The sequence below is a fragment of the Wasmannia auropunctata genome, unplaced genomic scaffold (genome assembly GCF_000956235.1).
Source record: "Wasmannia auropunctata unplaced genomic scaffold, wasmannia.A_1.0 LD335328.1, whole genome shotgun sequence".
Lineage (NCBI taxonomy): Eukaryota > Metazoa > Arthropoda > Insecta > Hymenoptera > Formicidae > Wasmannia > Wasmannia auropunctata.
In genome coordinates, this window is record NW_012027562.1 from 124,147 (window position 1) to 142,459 (window position 18,313).

An 18,313-nucleotide genomic window follows, 5' to 3' on the forward strand; every position below is an offset into this window, starting at 1 on the left:
CCCCGCGCTTTCTTTTATCTGCAGACTCTCGAGCCGATCTCAAATCGATTCTCTTGATTTAAATTTCGTAGCCTTCACAACCTCTGAATTATAAAAGAATGAAAGATCTTTTATTTATTTAAATTTTTATAAACGCTCTCTTTCTCTTTCTCTTTGCGCCTGAGGGGATGCTATCCTAGGGCGTTTTAATAAATATACGCTTTCTCTCTCTCTTTCTAGCTCTCTTTCTAAGAGAATTTGATAATTACAACGATAGTTTAAAGTCGAGCGTTGTTCAGAGAATAGAAAAGTTATCAAATTTAATAACGATTGGTTGAAGAACGAATCGAATAATCATTTTGGATAGACTCGTAGGCTTTGAAAACGATCGCTCGATGGAACGGCCATCGGATCGATCGTTGGAACGGAGGAAACGAATTCGCGTGGACCAGCAAAGTGCATTAGACTAGATCAGTGCGGTAGGAAGTGGAAGTTTGGCTCGAGGTAAGAGCGATACGCGGAAGGAGGGCGGAAGGGGGATTACAACTGTTACCGGGAACGAGAACGAACAAGACAAGGGGGACGGGGTTGTAACAGGAAGCGAGGAGATTGCGGCTTGAGATTGATGAAGAGACGAGGAGAATGCGATTTTTAAGCATCGCTTAAATCGGGGCGCGCTTTAAGGGCGGGTATAATTCCGCGGGTCCGGGGAGTGAAGTCACGCGGAAACGGAAGGAAGTTCCTCGCAGTTAGGGTGCCGCGTATAGGAGAGTGATTATTAGGGCGGAAAACCGGAAGTTCGTGAGGTTTCACGGTGAGTTCTCTCCTACTCGGGGCGGTTCTCCGCGGGAACGCGTACAAGTTAAAGTCTCGGGAGCTCGAGATAAGTTATCCTGGACGATGTGCACGGCGAAACGTTACATTAACCGACGACGTATGTGGAAACGGTTTGCGTGCGCGTGATTACCGAATCCGGTAATTAATGTCGAAAGCGGAGTATATAGAAAAGGGGGGAGGAGGTTCGATCGAACTCGTGATGTCCGCGTCGTCGCGGACGATGACGAAGAAAACGCATGGTGCACACGACGTCTGTCGATAAAACGTTTAAAATAATACTACGTTCTCCATACACACACATATACACACGCGCGCGCGTCAGTGCATGAATAAAATGCATAGCATTGCATACGTTCTAACACGCAAGGATCGTTCGGTATATTGCCACCAGATAAGAAGTCCAACCTGAGTGTGCCCAGTGCGAATCTAATTACAGCGCGACATGTCACTGACGTGTTCCAGACATAGTACCACGTATACAAGCGCGATACCCGACTCGTATATCGTGTAGGGCTGAGGCGATTGACCGTAATACGACCAGTCAAATAAGAGGGTCAGATATAGCCAGTTAGTAACCCTGATCCAGATCTATCGCCACGTGGTCGCTCGCAGCTACGACGTATCCGCTGTTTAAAGCACGTGTGACGTATTCGCGCGATCATATACGCGGTAACGCGGTACCCCCGAATCCCGCGATTTGACCTGCCGTCATCCCGATCGGAGGCCGCATCGACTCGATCGAGCGACGATTTCGACCGCGCGCCCTCCTCTCCCACTCCTCCTTTCCCCGGTGAAGGAAAAATCGACGGTGTCCGTCGTCGCTTTGGGTGTGGCTGGTGCGGTTCAAGCTGGAATCGCGACCTATGCGACCGAGCTGTCTGATCTGCGCGTAGAGAAGGAGCTAGTAGAAACGATCGAACAAGGTCAGACGTTCTCTAGTTTCGAAATTACGCGATCGTCTCGATTTTCTCGTAGCTGCAATGTACAATTTGTAGACTTAAACGGAGCAACTGTCAAAGAAAACTATGTACTAGCGAAGGTTCTTTTTTTTTTTAACACAATCACGCAGCGCTCGATTGTCAGACATTATCACGCAGCTCGCGAAACGCTATAAGTCGGCCGATTTATTTGCAATTTAGTTTTCGGGGGTCGGGAACCGTACGAGAGAATCGGCACGCGGACGAGCCTGAAGGAGTTGGAATGGAACAATGAATTACGTTGCGCGTTTTACGCGAACGGGGCTGCGCGATTGTACACGCAAGACCCCGATACTACATTAGACGAACGTGCATCGGAGAAATTAAAGACAATGCCAAGAAAAAGATACGACGGCGGATAGCACGCGGGGTTGAATGCGGAGGGACAACGGGGAATGGAGTGAGAGAAAGAAAGAGAGAGAGAGGGAGCGCGCGCGCGAGAGAGAGAGATGAACTCGTAGATAAATAGAGAGGTCGCGTAGCCAAAGAGAGAAAAAGCGGCGGAGGGCGGAAGAAGAGAGCGGGAGAGGGATAAGAGTGTAGACGGAAGGGAAGTACACGGAGGAGGACAGGCAGCAGGGAAGAAAGGGGAACAAAAGGGAAGAAAGAAGAAGCACGCGAGAGTGAAGACGCGAGGGAAACAGATGAAGGGAGCATAGGGAGAAAGAAAGAAAGAGAGAGAGAGAGAGAGAGAGAGAGAGAGAGAGAGGGAGGGCGGGAGGGAGAGAAAGGAAACAAGAGGAAGTAACCTATCCTTTTCTAGCCTGAAGCGGAGAGTGTACCAGGATGAGGAGAGTCAAGAGGGAATAAAGGGGGTGTAGGAGATATACGAAGAGCGGCGCCCAGCTGGAGCCACGTGCATCGATCTGACTAGAGGCGCCAGCCGTCCTATCCGTCGGCTCGTTCGTCCATGAGTTCGACCCTGCCCCACTCCAACTCATCCCGAACCGTTTCATCCCATCCTGAACCGTCAAACTCCCAGTTCTAATACTTCCCATAAAGAGAAAGAGAGAGAGAGAGAGAGAGAGAGAGAGAGAGAAAGAAAGTGAAAGAGAGAGACTGACTGAGAATGAGAAAGGTTGAGGGATAGAAGAAGATAGAGCGAAAAACAGAGAACGAAGGGCACGGAAAAAAAGAAAGAGGAGAAAAGGGATGAAAGGGAGGAGGAAAAAAGAGAATTAAAAAAGTGACAGAAGAGATAGAAATGCGAGGCGATAGAGATCGGGAGAGAAAGAGAGAGAGAGAGAGAGAGAGAGTGAAAAAGAGAAAGGGGTAAAATAAAGAGAAGGAGAAAGAGGGAGGGAAGGAGGAAGCGGTGGGACAGTGCATGTCGCGAGGCATTGCGAGGGCGGGCGAATTTTAACCCCCGCGCGCGTAGTGTGTCCGACTTGGTATTCTCCCTCGGAATTCCCACAGGTTGAACGAACTCTATTCTATTCGAGCGAAATTCGGGATGCACGCTCTCGGGTCCTCCTCTCAGGGAGGGGAAATTGGCGAATTTCTCGAGAAGTCGTCACACACGCTAAATCGCACGTCATCGGCCATTGTGCTTCTCCATAAATAATAAAGGGGAAAAAAATTAACCGACGTCGTTTACTGCCTATCGGGGTGCCCCCCCCCCTCTCTCTCTTTCTCTCTCTCCGGTATCTCAATCGGCTTTTTATAGCACAACTTTTATCGCGTCCTCTTTCACGATTTGGCAGGGCGTTTTTATAGAATCGCGACGCGCGTTGCGCGAAAATATACGCCCGTCTATATAATACCCGCTCGGCGCAATCTTTCCACAATCGTAAAAAAAAAAAGGGATAATGGAACCAAAAGTGCCTCCGCGTCGCGTCGCATCGCGTCGTGTTGCGAGAACAAACGTAAACGCAATCGATATCGTTCGTTTTCTCGTCATATCGCTGTATCGGCTCCCGCGGTGGCCGCGCTTCAAGGTCCGCGCGAGAGGATCGTCTCCGTCTCGTATTAGCTCTCACGAGGTGGCCTTGAATAAAGTATCCGCGTTAAAAGCTCGTAGATGGATTAGCGGCGTTAAACTTTCTCAGATACTTGGAGTGTAATCCAACCCGCGTGTGCACCGCTCGCGACGAAGTGGAACGATGTTTACGCAAACATTTTATTATCACGTGTGAATGAGTACAATGAGCACGCTCGCGCGCGATGCATACGATTGGTGCAGTTATAATGATTACGCGAGTAACATGGAGGAATACAATAAGTATTATTAAGGAATACGAAAAAGCAGAATTGATACGAAGAATTTCGGGTGTTACATGTGTACATACATCGAATGGTAACAATGAATATATATACAATATTAGGTTGGTGCCAGAGAATTTATCGTTTTTCCGTCTGTATTGATTAAAGATTAGATAACGTTAAGTAAAGTTGTGAAATTATAAGTAAATCGGAATTCTTTAAAAAAACGAACTGGAATCGAAAAATTTTCTTCTATATGAAAACAAAAACTATTTAACTTTGTTGAAATTTTATTTTATCAATATGACAAATTTCGCGTCAATGTAATGATTACGGAAAAGACGATGCGTGCGTGCGTGCGTGCGTGTGTGTGTGTATGTGTGTGTGTGTGTGTGTGTGTGTGTGTGTGTGTGTGTGTGTGTGTGTGTGTGTGTGTGTGTGTGTGTGTGTGTGTGTGTGTGTGTGTGTGTGTGTGTGTGTGTGTGTGTGTGTGTGTGTGTGAAATATTTGAAGAAAGGACGAGAAAGATGAGGAAGTCAGGATCGAAATGGATCAGTCTTAATAGACAGTCGAGCCTGTCCAAATAGTGGAAGAGTCTGAAACATGTGCCTACACAGTCGAAGACGCCGCCTCGAGCCGAAGAAACTAAATAGAGGGCGGGGGGAAGGGGTGGGGGACGAGTTGTGCGAGTCGGTGACTGTTAAGAACCGCGAGTTACGAGCCACGGACGTTCGAGCTTTCATAAAGATCCGCCGCCAAGTTCTTTTAAAAGAGAACAACCGTCTAGCGCGCATAATGGCCGATCTACGCGCGCGACAGGAGTCCTCCTCTCTTTCTCCATCTTTCTGGTCTACGGGATCTCATCCGGGCAATGACGAACGTCCTGAGAAATACTGCGTCAATTCGCCCATCGTGTCGCGCCGAGTCGCGACGCGTCGCGTCGCGTCGCGTCGCGTCACCTCGTCCCCGCGTTCCAGGTCGCCCCATCGTGTCGCGATGCGATTCGTTTGTGCAAGCGGATTTTTATGCCGTTGTATTCTATAATACTGACAAAGTAATCCCCCTCCCATCCTTCGACTAGAGAATACAGTCTAAGTAGGTAGGAAACAAATCTGATACATTTACTGTACGTAAACGATGTAAATGTATTCATCCTGTGTATAATTAATATTATTAATTCATTATGCACAGCAAGTGTATAATAATATAATAATAATAATAATAAAAAGTATAATAAGTATAATGTTATAAAGCATAATAATATTATTTAGTACATTATTTAGTTAACAAAGCATTTCAAAGTGTGATCGAACATTTTGTTCATTGAACCCACCCCGATCCACAAAACTAATGGATAAAGAGATATAGCTATAAAACTTTAATAGTTATCACATACACTAAATTCATCCGCATTGTTGTATATAAAAACGCTTGCTACTGCAATTTATATATAATGTTATTGATATAAATATTAATGAATCTATTTATGACAGTTTATTAGCTTTTAACTCCATCGATCTCGACTAAAGAGTTGCAAAAGCGGGTAGCGCATAATGGCTCTATTAATTGCTATTGCAAGCTTACCAATTTCTAGTTTCACCAACAAATAAACGTGCAGCACTACATATACGGCAAAAGACTTATTTCTATTATTATTAATGGCGGGCGCCTTGTCTTCTCGTAAATTCTCAAGACGCCCGGCAAGTTTTGCTAAAACGGATGCCGCATGCGTGTCTCATGCGCCATATCGCGGAATCGTTTCTACTTGTGTAATAGAACATGCGTACTTGTAAATTGTTACTATGGGTGTTGCCGAGAGTTCACAGGGAGTTTAGCGAGCCGGGGTCTTCTTGAGCGATTAATCATCTCTCTTGATACCGCAATCCGCATTCGCGTATCAGAATCGATTAACCGATCGTGCTGTATCATTAAAGCTGGCAATGACGCCCTTTTGCGGTCGACGGCAGATTTGTGCGCGGGATGCAAGAAAAGATAGCCGCAGAATATTCACCCGTAGAAAAAAAAAATTTAAGTGTTCGCGTTCTCCAGCTTTACTGCGTGGAAAAAGGAATCGTTCCTTATATACGTGCTCCCACCCTTTCGCAATTTCCCGACTTGTTAATGTCCTTTCATTCTTTTTGAAAAGATATGAGGTTTTCAAAATTGTCGAATTTTGTTTTGTCGTTATTCTTCGCGAAGCAATTCCGGCGACTTTCGTTGCGCTTAGGTGAGAGCGAAGGCGCGTGGTTACGTGTAATTAACCAGGACAAATGATCCTTGGCAGCATATCGCATGGGGACCACCAACCACCGCCAGCGGCATGCGCGCGCGCGCACGCGCGCGAGCGATCGAGCGGATTCTCGGCCGTTCGTCACTGGGCGCGACTGGGTAATACACTGTACGCAATGCACCCTGTCAGAGATAATGGTTTCCTCTTGAACATGAGAAACGCCCGGGCACAATAAACCGCCAAAATTACGATTGCTGGCGTACGGCATCGTTTGGTAATAGCGATGGAATGGCCGCGTCTAAGGGGAATGAAATTCGCGTGCGAAGAGGAAGAGAACGCGAATAGGGCTGGCGAAGTGAAGAAAAAAGAAACGAGAGGAAGAGAGAGGGAATAATGCCACAGTCGTCGCGATATCGTTCTACACGTCGTTGGAAGGCATCGAGCGTAATGTGTTCTCTTTCTCTTCTGTGGCTTTTCGCAAAATAGCATCACCTTTCTAACTAATTAACTCTAACTAGCTCTAATAAGCTCGAAGTAGGTCGGGTCTCGATCGATGAGGAATAAGGGATCTTCTCGGAGATTCGTATCCGTATCACCTATCTTTGTAAATACGAATCCTCTGCCGCTAAAATATATTTTTTCCTCTGTATAAAAATAGGAGGACAGCGTCATCGATACTCTTCCCCCTTTATAGTGCCTAATCTTCTTCAGCAACTTCGCACTCTCTTCATCTCACGTTATCCATCGGCCTTCCCTTCTGCTTCCTCGTCATCGTCGTCGCCATCGTCGTCGCCGTCGTTGTCGTCGTCGTCGTTCGAGATTTCGTATCCTCGATGATAACGACGTCGACGAAATGGTAACGCTGTTGGTGGCGTTGTTGAGTGAGACGCATAAATTCTTATGGTATCTTATGGTCCAAGCGCTTCGGAATGGTCCGCCCGCCCGCCGAAGGGTGGCGAGAATATAAACGTTGTTTTTGCATAGGAACGTTACTCACGGGTTGTAAAGCCCCGTGGCTGGTCGCTTGCGGTGCTATTGCTGCCACCGTTACTGTTGCTGTTGCTGCTGCCGCTGTTGCTGACAGTTAACACCTCATGCGCTTACTCGCTATCGGAGACTTACACGGCCATATGCCGACACTTTGTATCGATTGTCGGGAGTACAAGGTCCGGATATCCTCTCTATCTGGTGAATTTTTAAATATCGACATCGCATTTTCTCTACGAAAAAGCGTATAATGTTTCGATCATTAAAAAACCTACATTGCGAGACCATTCCCTCTTATTTAAATAATTTATTAATATTTTGTGCTAAAATATTCTTAAAGATTTACGATTCGTCGACTCTACAAAAAAAAAATGTACGACACGCAATTCCCGTTATTTATTTTTCAACATCGATAGTTTCCAGACGATAATTTTTATTCTGCTTTCACCGCACACAGTGAATTTATCCCCCTGTAATTTGCAATAACGCCTGAAAGGTTTCCATCGAAACGAGTTTTGACGATCTTTTTCGGTAGCTTTCACCGTGGAAACTTTCGATCGCCCGGCGGGCTCCATTATGAGTTTTCCTACTGTCGATTGCATTCGTACAATCTCCCATTGCATTATCGTGAAAGGACGTTATCTCTCCGCTTTATCTTTCTCTTCGCATCGGCCCGGCAGAGCCGAATAACCAGATCGGGGAAATGAATTAATTTGATTACGCCCAATGAATTATCCCGTTTTATTCGATCGGCCACGTATAGCATAATAAAAATAATAGATCGTCACATTGGTAGAACCATATCGAAAATATTTAATCACAGATGAGAAATATCTTGGATATTCAATGTGTAGTATTGTTAATATAATTTCAACAAAAGTAATGAAACTCAATAATTATTTATTGTCATCCGTAAAATAAATTTTAATCAATCACAATTACCATTAAAATAATTACACTTATAACAAATAAAAGATATATAAAATAATATATGATTAATAGTAATTATATTCTGACGTAACTAAGCTCTCTGTTTCTTTCTCTCTATCCTATAAGGATTTTTACTTTATGCGATTAGTATAGAAAGGGAGAAATAAGAGCGCAGGACAACTTGCTTAGATCGCGGTCAAGGGTCAAGCGGGTGATCCTCTCGCGGTCGCATCAGGGAGGAATTTTACTCTGTAATCATATACTGCAATGATGAGAGAGATTTAAGGGAGAGAACGGTCCAATCGATGGGAGTTTGGCAAGCGAAAGGGCGACGTAACGATACCTGGATATAATGGTAATAAAATTGTTTTCGACGATAGTTTGACTGTCGCGCGGTTATTATTAGAAAACTCGTTAACAGGCTGTACCAGCGCGTTATGTACCTTTTTACGGTGGCGCTAAAAGAGCGAAACTTTCCCGCCGAGATCATTTTTCTAGCGCCCGTCGGCGAAAACATCGCTCGTCCCCGGACCAGTTAACCGAACACGTCCTGAGCTTGAGAGAACTTTTTCTCTTTCTTCGCGTTCAGTGAAAATCATTTAAAAAGTAACATTGTTTCAGTTAAGAGACATTTAAGTTTCACGGCTTGCATTGCATAGCTGGTCAAGCTCGTGAGGAAAAAAAATCGCGGATTGATTGAAAGTGATTTATATTAGAAAATCGGGTCACGTTTGAGTCGGGCAACTTATATTAGCCGCTACATCACACACATCGCAGTACAGATTACTGTGACATATTATGTGGAAAAATCACGTTACTCATCCCTCTGCGCTTTCATCCACTAATGGAATGTTAAGAGTGATCGAATGGCCCGGAAGCACAAATTTACACAAAGGTGTAAAAATACGCGTCGCAAGTTACGCCGATTTATCTCCCGGTTGTGTCGCGGCGCGGTGTTACAAATTGTGTTACGGATCTCTCAGCGATTTCGGCCGGGGAATGAGCGATGAGGGGGTTGAAATTCTGTCTCGCGCGCGACGCCTGGTCGCGCGACCGATCGCGGTGTGTAGCTACGACGAATGGGAAGACGGGGGCGAGAAGGGTGATGAGCCCCGTGTCGGCTCCAACGAGAAAATTCGCGGCAACGCGACGAGTAATTATCGTCCGTCAGCCGCGGAGTTGTTGCGCGCGGTCGGGTATATCGATTCTTCAACCGGGTAGAGGTAGAGAAAAGTAACCGCGGCACGTCGGTATGACTGCAAAAGGCCGCGCGAGGAGTGGGAACCTCCGCGCATCGTGTCCAGGTTCCGCGGCATTTTTTCGCGCGTTCCACGTAGACAAAAAAATGTGGAACACAAACTTTCCCTCCCCCCCGTTGCGACCCCCGCGTGCCCCGCGCGCCCGCCCCGGCCGTCCCGCGGTCGATGCCGGGCCGAGCGCAATGGTGGTCGTTTATAGTTTCTTTAGTTTCTTCAAAAAGAATGACGTGTTCATCGGCTATGTATAGTGACACAGCGACATTAACGTTAAAGTATCACATACAGGGCATTACGATACGTCTCAGCGCGCGAGGTGTTCGGGGAAAATCGTTCGGGAGAACGACCGGGTGAATCCCGTGGGAACGGCGATTTCGTGTTCCGGGATCGTTCGCGGCGCACGCCTCGATACTCTCGCGCCGGGTACGCGCGAGGATGATAGATGTCGATATCGCGTTGAGAAAAGTTCGCGAAAACTCCGTCGACTCGCGCGAATCGATCCGGAAACGAGTACGAGCCGAGTAATATTGAGCTGAAGCGTAATTAAGCCGAAATTCCGTTTTATCGCGATTACATTAGCAATTCGCTGATACGATACAACTGTCCTCAATCTATTTATGTAGATCAGAAACAGAAGAAGCTCTTTTTCCTTCAAAATTATGATACATGTAAGTAAAATACTACAAGAAGAATAGAAAGTGCAATTTTATTTCTGAGAATTCGAGGATATTCTTATTTTGTGAAATATATTTTTATTTTTAAGATTCCTTAATTTCGCAGATTCTTAAACAATTCCAATTTTTTTTAGGTAGTTCTGTTTTTAAAGTTCGAATTTCAATTTCTTCGAACTTTCGAAGTTCGAGAGCTCTTATTAGCGAATCGATATCCAACGGGAAACCAATGATCCAAATGTGGGGACTTAAAACACCACGCGACCGTTTCGCTACAGCTCTGAAAGAGCGAAACGGGCACGAAACTCACAGGGGAAGAGAGAGAGAGGGGGGGGGAGGGGGTGAGGGCTTGTTAATTTAATGGTGGCGAAGGTGCAAGCGCCGGCTACGTCGCGGCAACGAGTCGGCAACATTACCGCGTTTCTACCTTGGGGTTCTATTACCCTTATTGTTAAACTTAGAGTTACTGTGAACTGCGGAGTGAACTATAGACCGCTTCTCTGTTGTCGCAACACTCGACGGCGACTGCGGCGCGGGCCACGTGGCTGCAGGTGTGTGGCTCCGCGGGGACGCGTGCGAGCGGCCCGTCAAACGTCGCCGACGAGCAACCGGGTGTGCATTCCGCGCCTTTCGTCAAGCTCGCACCGAAATTTCGGTCGGGCACGACCCGCGTCATCGACCCCCGATCCCTCCTCCCTTCCCACCGGGATCTCACCCCCTTTCCCCGTCCCTCTCTCACTCCCGCAAGTCCGTCGCTCACGCCCGCGAAATTCGTCGACGTCGTTGACGTTTGCCGGAACCGGAAAAAGATCTGTGACCGCGATTTTCCGCAATTACGTACACGAATCGCGCGTCGTGGACGCGACCCCGAACTAGGCGAAACTACAAGGAAGTGAAACTAAAATGATGTTATAGTGAATAATGCATGGGAATCATGGTAGAAGTTACACGTATGACGAGCCACTCGAAAATTTCGCGATGAGTCAGCTTTGGGTTTACTACTATCGTGAACTTGTTTCTTTTTTTCTTTTTTATTCGACGCGATTTCCACGGTGATCTTAATCCGAGCGAACGAAGCGCGCCGCCGCGTAAAACCGCGCGTCGAGATCAATTGTTAATTAGAGAATCATTTATGCAGGCGTAATGGACAAGACGTGTGTTTGTCACGGATTACGTCATATCAGATGGTAATAAAAACGGTACTCCTACGTGTCGTTACGTCGGAGAAGTAATACAATGCAATACACGCGGATAGATTAACCCCGAAGTCGGCGTTGTACACACACCGCGAGTTATTACTACTGTATCCGTGTGCATCGGGCACGCCGTGTGTTGAACATGCGACGTGTTGTTTGGCGTTTCGTGGAAGTCGCCCTGTTATCGGAGACCCCAAGCTTATTGCAACTCGCTATTTCAAATCCATTCGCGTACTTATTATTTAATACACAGGGTATCGCTCTCGCTCTATTTTTTCACAAGTTCTCGCGATAAGACAAAACACAAATCTAAATTAAATTTAATCACTGAATGCCTCAAAGTATCGAATTTGAAGATCGACGCGTTTATTCGCGATTTGAAAAGGGGGAGATTTAATTTTGTAGAAATTAACGTTGAAAATGTCTTCAAGAATTATTCTCGATATTAAGAAAAGAAATAAAACTCTTATTGTAGATACTATAAAATACTCTTCGATTGGCTCGAGGTCTGTACTTTACTGGCAATCTGACTAAATTATACGCGTGTATAGTTCGCAAGCAATAAACGTTCATTATTGATCAATACAATCTCTTATAAACAATCGTATACATCTATAACATCTATATAACGTCTTGCCCATAATAAAAGTCGTGAAAAATCGTGACCGAGCGTCAATCGTGAACAATGTGATTCTCGAAGAAGCTGGGCTACGCCAATTCAGGAGGCGATCATTAGATATAATCGATAAACGGAATGAGCGGTCGCTCATGTTTTTCGATCTACACCGATACGGACAGGCGAGCGTATTATGTTATTACGGCGTGTCGAGACGTACGGGATAGAATTTCGGAAAAGCTGCCATATCGAGTGACCGGGTCATCCAATCAGACGCGGAATCAGTTCTCCTCGTGCAATTTGGCATCGAACGAATTCGGCTTAATCCAGTATAGTTTCATCCGGGCGATATCAAACGGCAGAAAGAAAAGCGCGACATCGAATCGCCGTTGGCGACTCGATTTTTTGCAATTTGCCTTGTACATCCCCGAATTGTTATACCGATTATTCATTGGACTTCGTTTCTGGTTTATATCCCTGATATAACGTAGAACATACCACTCGCATAATTGAATAATGTCATAATTCTCTATCATTCTTTATTTTTTTTTTTTAAGACAAGCGTACTTGCATTTAACGAGTCAAATCGAGAAAAAAGTGAGATTGTATTGAATTATTGCGAACTGGAAAAATAAGAGGCCAATCAACTCGAGTTAACTCAAAGAGGCCACAAGAAACTTACTTACAACTTAAATTGGTATAATGATATGCTATCGTTAATTATTAATTGTATACAAAGCCTGTTAATTTTAAAAGCATCGTGACGCCAGATTAAATATTAAACAATGTTTTATTGATTATTTCAATGATTTCACGTGATGTATCGCGAATAATTAATAATTGCAGCATTCATGCATGACGTGCAATAGAATGCCCTGCGTCTATAGATGCAGCAACGTCCTTTATCCGTTGCGGAATAATTTTCTTATACGTAGGCGGAATATTTTGATTGAGAATGCCGCGACGCATATCGAGCGAAGTTGACGAAGTTGTAAGACCTGGCCGCGCGGCTTACGTCGACATTTCGCGCTTCGCAGAAATCTTTGCAACTTTTTCAAGGATCCTCTTCGAGCCGCGCGGCACCTCGCGCTCGTGCCGGCGGTACGTTAGAAAACATTTTTTTCTCGGAAGCCGAGAGCTTTATACACGTGTGTGAGATCGGTCGCGTTTAAAAATCGCATTCGTGCGGCAAGGACACTCGCGTTCTCTAGATCGTTCTTGATTATTCGATCGCGGCTCGGCCGAGCTGTGCGCCGCGCAGGAACACTCGCGACGTTTCTCTTGGAAATTCTCCTCGCGAAATACTCGTGTGCTCCGCGTCGAGGATGCACCGAGGAGAAAGTAGAAACGTGAGGTCAGTGATAGAAACCGGTATAACATCGATGAATCTAATTTGCCATGCTGTAACTTGCGCTAATTGTTGCGCTTCTGTTATCGCGAATGCATCTAGAATTATCGTACTAAAATGATGTGAATCATCACACGTTCGAAAGCTTTACAATATATTTATATTTAAATGTTACGCGTTTCTTAGATATTTTTGTATTTTATTCTGGTTTCGTAATCGGGACTATTGATTGAATGATATCATTATTTTACAGACAATTTTTAGACTTTTAATAAACTGTTAACGACTCGGGAACATTTTAGATTTTCGCTATTTGAATTGTCTGTCGAAAGTCTCGGAGTATTCAGTGAAGAAATCAGACAATTAGAACGATGACATATAGACATAGTCACGTGTCAGTCACGCTTATTACATCGATGTACGTCGAATTACTGGATCTCTCGATATCGCTCGTGTAATATGAAACCAAAGCTTCTGAACGTCAAAGCGCGAAAATGCGGAGAACAAAAGAAATTAATGCGATTTATCGAAACACAAAGTGCAAGCAGAATTGGAGATTTTTGCGAGTGAGTGTTAGCGGACTCACCGGGTTCGGCGAAAGTGATGATCTCCGAAGTTCTCGCGTAGAAGTCGTCTAGCTCCTCTTGAACGTCGTAGCCCTGATAGGATTTGGCGGTGGTCCTTGCGTTACCCTCGGTGGTGGTGGTCTCCTGATCGAGATTCCTATACGAGTACTCGTCGCCATAGAAAAACTCGCCCGAATATTCACTCTCGTAGTTGACCCTCGACCGGTCGGAGAAGCGCGGCGGCGTTTGCGCCTCCGCCCGGTAAAGGGTCTCCAGGGCCAAGTGCCGGGGCACGGTGGCCAACGTCCTGTTAACGTCCGGGCGAGCTCTCAAGCCGAGTTTCTGCAGAATCTGATGTTTAATCGCCTCCAGCCTAAGATCGTCCGGGGTAAGCGCGGCAGTGTCCTTGAACATGCCGCCCCTCGCCGGGCCGTCGTGATGCACGTGATGATGATGGTGATGCTGTTGCTGCTGCGGCTGCTGATGCGGGCAACCGGGACACGTCTGATGATGGCCGCTGAGACGCGGCTGTACCGCCGGCAGGGCCAGGCAACAAAGCGCCAGTCCTATGAGCAGCAAATTGGACGGCAGCGAAGTACCGCCGTGGACGGTGCGCACCGGGCCCAGACAGTGCAGCGAGGACGCGCGGTTGTTCACGTCGGGCCCGGCGTCGTGCCGCCGTAATCGCTGCCGCGTCGTCGTTGTCGTCGTCGTCGTCGTCGTCGTCGTCGTCGCCGTCCGATCGACGGTCCCACTCGTCGTCCTCGTCGTCGTCGTCGTCGTCGTCGCCGACAATCGGCGTGTTCGGGCGCGCGCGCGTACGCGAACGCGGGCACGGGCGCGGGCGCGGGCGCGAGCGCGAGCGCGGGCACGAGCACGTACGCGAGCACGGGCACGACCGCGGGATCTAGGCTGCTGCTGCTCCCAGAGGATCCTATCGTCACGGCCTTTGCTTGAGGTGCCGCTGCGTCCGTAGGGCACCTGGTGCATCTCGACGGCGAGTCACCTCGTCCGCCCCCACCACCTCCGCCTCCTTCTTCTTTTACTTCGGTGCTCCCTTCTTTCCTTCTGTTCTTGATCCGATACCGGTACCCCGTGTGTCCTACCTGATGCGCGAAGAGGCTCCGGCTTCCTACCTCCTCGGGTATCGTTAGATTCCCCGTCGACGACGACGCTGACGTCGCTACCACCGACGCATCCGGTGCCGAAGAGCAGGAAGTCTCTCGCGCCGGTGAGGATCCTCCTCTGCTTGCCGTTAACGGGCTTGCTCGTTTCCACCTGCGGTGGTGCCGAGGGACTACGGGGACCACGACGACGACGACGACGATGGCGGTCACTGGGGACGACGGGACGACCTGGGACGGAACGGTACAACGACTCGACGGCGTAGGGGATGATGACAGCGCGTAGCGGTGACGACGACGACGGTGATGATGACGACAGAGAAGACAGGGAGAAGGCATCCTCGCCTAAACCCCCCATCACCAACTACCGGTTGCCGGCGCCTCAAGATCGATCTCACCCAAGCGATGGATCGCCGTAACCGACCGGTGGACGCCGCTCGTAATTTCGGCCATTCGCGCTCGCTTTGCTTCCGCGTACTCACGTTCACCCATAAACGCGTTTCCTCGTACGTACATATATAGATGTTTGTATATATATAATTGTAGATGTATATGTATTTCGCGCTATTCACGCTCTCTTTCCCTCCGTGCGTCTCCCTTTCCGCCGGACTCCTCCTGAACACCGTCCTTGAGCCGGCCTTCCGTTCGTTCGTGCGAGCTAATCCGAGCGGGTCGTTGAACTTGACTGTGTGTGCACGCTTCACTTCGCTACTCTAACCCCTTTTTCTTTCTCTCTTTCTCTCTCCTTCTCTCTTTATCTTTCCCCCTTTCTCCCTCGCTCTTCTTCTATTTCTCTCTCTTTCTTTTTTCCTCCCTGTCACGCCGGCTCCTCGGAACGAATGAAGCGGCGACGTCGCTCGCTATCGACTAGGGTCTTCTCGACTTTCTCGGGCACTTCCTATGTATACCTAACTCTTCACTACGGCTAAGATCCCCGGAATAATAATGCACCATTTAAAAGTCTGGCGTGGCTCCGTGTGCCGATGCTCCGACTACGGGCACACTCCGCCCGTAGCGACCCACGCGCTCTCGCGAGTACGGACCCCCGTGTCTCCCCTCCGGACGATCGTCAGGCGGCCGCTCGCGGTGGTCCACTCCTCCCGCGTGCGTAGGATCCTGCGGCACGTCGGTTAGCAGGACTCGTCGTGCCTGCCTGTCGCATGCGGCAAACGTCGCGGGCCCGTCCTGACCCGCGCCAATGACCCGCGCGAACCTGTCACCGCGAACCCCGTCACCGACAACGAGCACCGTAGCGTGGCCGAAGCTAATCGCATCCTTCCTCGTGCGACAGCGACAACCCGACCGAGGTGACGGTAATCCGCGTAATCCTACGTACACGATCGTAATCCCGTTCCGACTCCGGCTTCCTCGACGCGTTCTCCTCTTCCTCCTCCTTCTCCTCCTCCTCCTCTTCTTCTTCCTCCACCTGCAGCTGTTCCCACTTTGCCCACTCGCCGTTATTATCCTGGTCCGTCTCTTTGGCCGTCCCTCTGTTACGCGACGACGACAGGAAGTCAGCCGATGTCATCCGCGACGAACGCCGGGAGCGCGTTCATAGGATCCTCTTTTAACGACCGAAGCACGCTTGTCGGAGGCGCGCCGGACACTGAGGGGCAACCACCACCACTACCGATACCGGCACCACCACCGCCGTACCATTAGTGGCTGTGAGCCGGCATCAGGAACAGCAGCAGCAGTAGCAGCAGCCAGAAGCAGCACCAGCACCAGCGGTAGCCACCACCACCACTTCTACCACCACCACCACCACCACCACCACCACCACCACCACCGCCAACACCACCACTATCAACCACCCACTACCGTCGGCGAGCACAACCAACGAGATACTGTTCACCCACCCACCACGACATAGGTACTACAACGGCCGACTAAACTTCTCGATAACTTTATATAGGAGGTCCCTTATAACGCAATAGCTCTTCGTGATCCGCCGCTGGGATATTTAAAGACCTAGTGCGCATCGTATGTATATCGTAAATGCATGAGTGTAGGCTCGGCCCTTGATGATGATAGTGCGCGGGCGCGACTTCAGGATCGGATGATGATTTAAGAAGTCGAGGGCGAAAGAAAAAGAAGGAAAGAACGCCGTTGTACACGATTTAGTCGCATAGCACATTTACCATTCCCATTTTTATCACCTTTTAAAAGGACAATACTAAAAGAGAAAAAGAGAGAGGAGGGAGAGAAAAAGAAAGAGGAGAGAGAGAGAGAGAGAGAGAGAGAGAGAGAGAGAGAGAGAAACGAAGAGATCACTCGGAGTGATTACCACCACGTGACTGACGCGTGGTACCACGAACGATTCGCGCAGCATCGCAATGATTTCGGCGTCATTATTAGCAACGTCGACTGATCGCGAGAGAGGCGGCCGGTCGGCGAACTGGGACCACCTGTTAGGCGCCAGCGGTATATCACGGTGTGAAACTTCGCCGATGATAAGATAACGCTTAACAAGTGGAAACGGATGACCAATTTGTCCCACCCACGCGAGACATTTATTTCGGAATCCTCGGGAGCAAGGATCGCCATAGATCTTTACTTTCGTTCGCAAAAACGATACGCTCGCATATATTTGTAACCGTCGCCGATTATAATTGCCTCCTAAGAATGGAGAAAAATCGGACTACGAATTCCATTTGGAGAAAGACTTTTAGATTTAGTTGCAGCTATGGTATCTTCTTTGCAGTGCAGAAATTTCGATAGTTTCAGTCGTTCTTTAACACAAAAAAAAAATAGATTTATAGATCTGTTGGTTACAACTCTAACGATATTTACCATTGCCTCTTATTAATATATTTAAAATAATCGTATGGTAATTTTAGCGAATAAATGCGATTTTGAACATTTTTACCAAAAGATATAATATTTTTTTCAATTGATTATGACACGAAAGTAGTATCTCAAGAATACTTTTTTATTTAATTATCTATCGAATTTAGTTTTATAAGCAAGATTACTGATTTAGAGCTTTAAAGAAGAAAATTAGGAAACTTTTTTTAAATTGAAAAGCAGCACACGATGGTATAATTATCTTGATCAATCAAAGATAATTTTTGTGTAATCTCTTCATTTTTATCTGATATATTATACATTAAACGTACCGACTTAACATGTCGTGTATGTCGCGTAAAAAGTCGATCCTTCGATCGCGCCACAGGATTGCAGCGATCCCGTGGAAGAAGGGCGGCGACACGATTCCTCGGTTACCTTCGACACGCCAGATACCTCGGAGTCGCGGATAACGCATCGCATCGCATCACCGAAACGCCTGATCCGCCGCTCTCTCGCGACGGAGAGGCGCAAAAGAGAGACGCCGCGAGAGGAAAGGGATAGAAAGAGAGGCGAGGTAGCCGTAAGCATATTGATCAGGAGACAG

At 47.6% G+C, this 18,313-nt stretch overlaps 1 protein-coding gene across 1 annotated transcript in view; it reads right to left on the reverse strand.

Annotated features, from left to right (window-relative positions):
* Positions 1-14,785, reverse strand: part of LOC105457269 (inhibin beta chain) — a 24,051-nt gene extending 9,266 nt beyond the window's left edge. The window contains exon 1 of the mRNA XM_011701857.1: positions 13,816-14,785. Coding sequence (XP_011700159.1) covers positions 13,816-14,785 — 970 coding nt within the window. The remainder of the gene's footprint in view (positions 1-13,815) is intronic.
* Between the last annotated feature and the right edge of the window lie 3,528 nt (positions 14,786-18,313).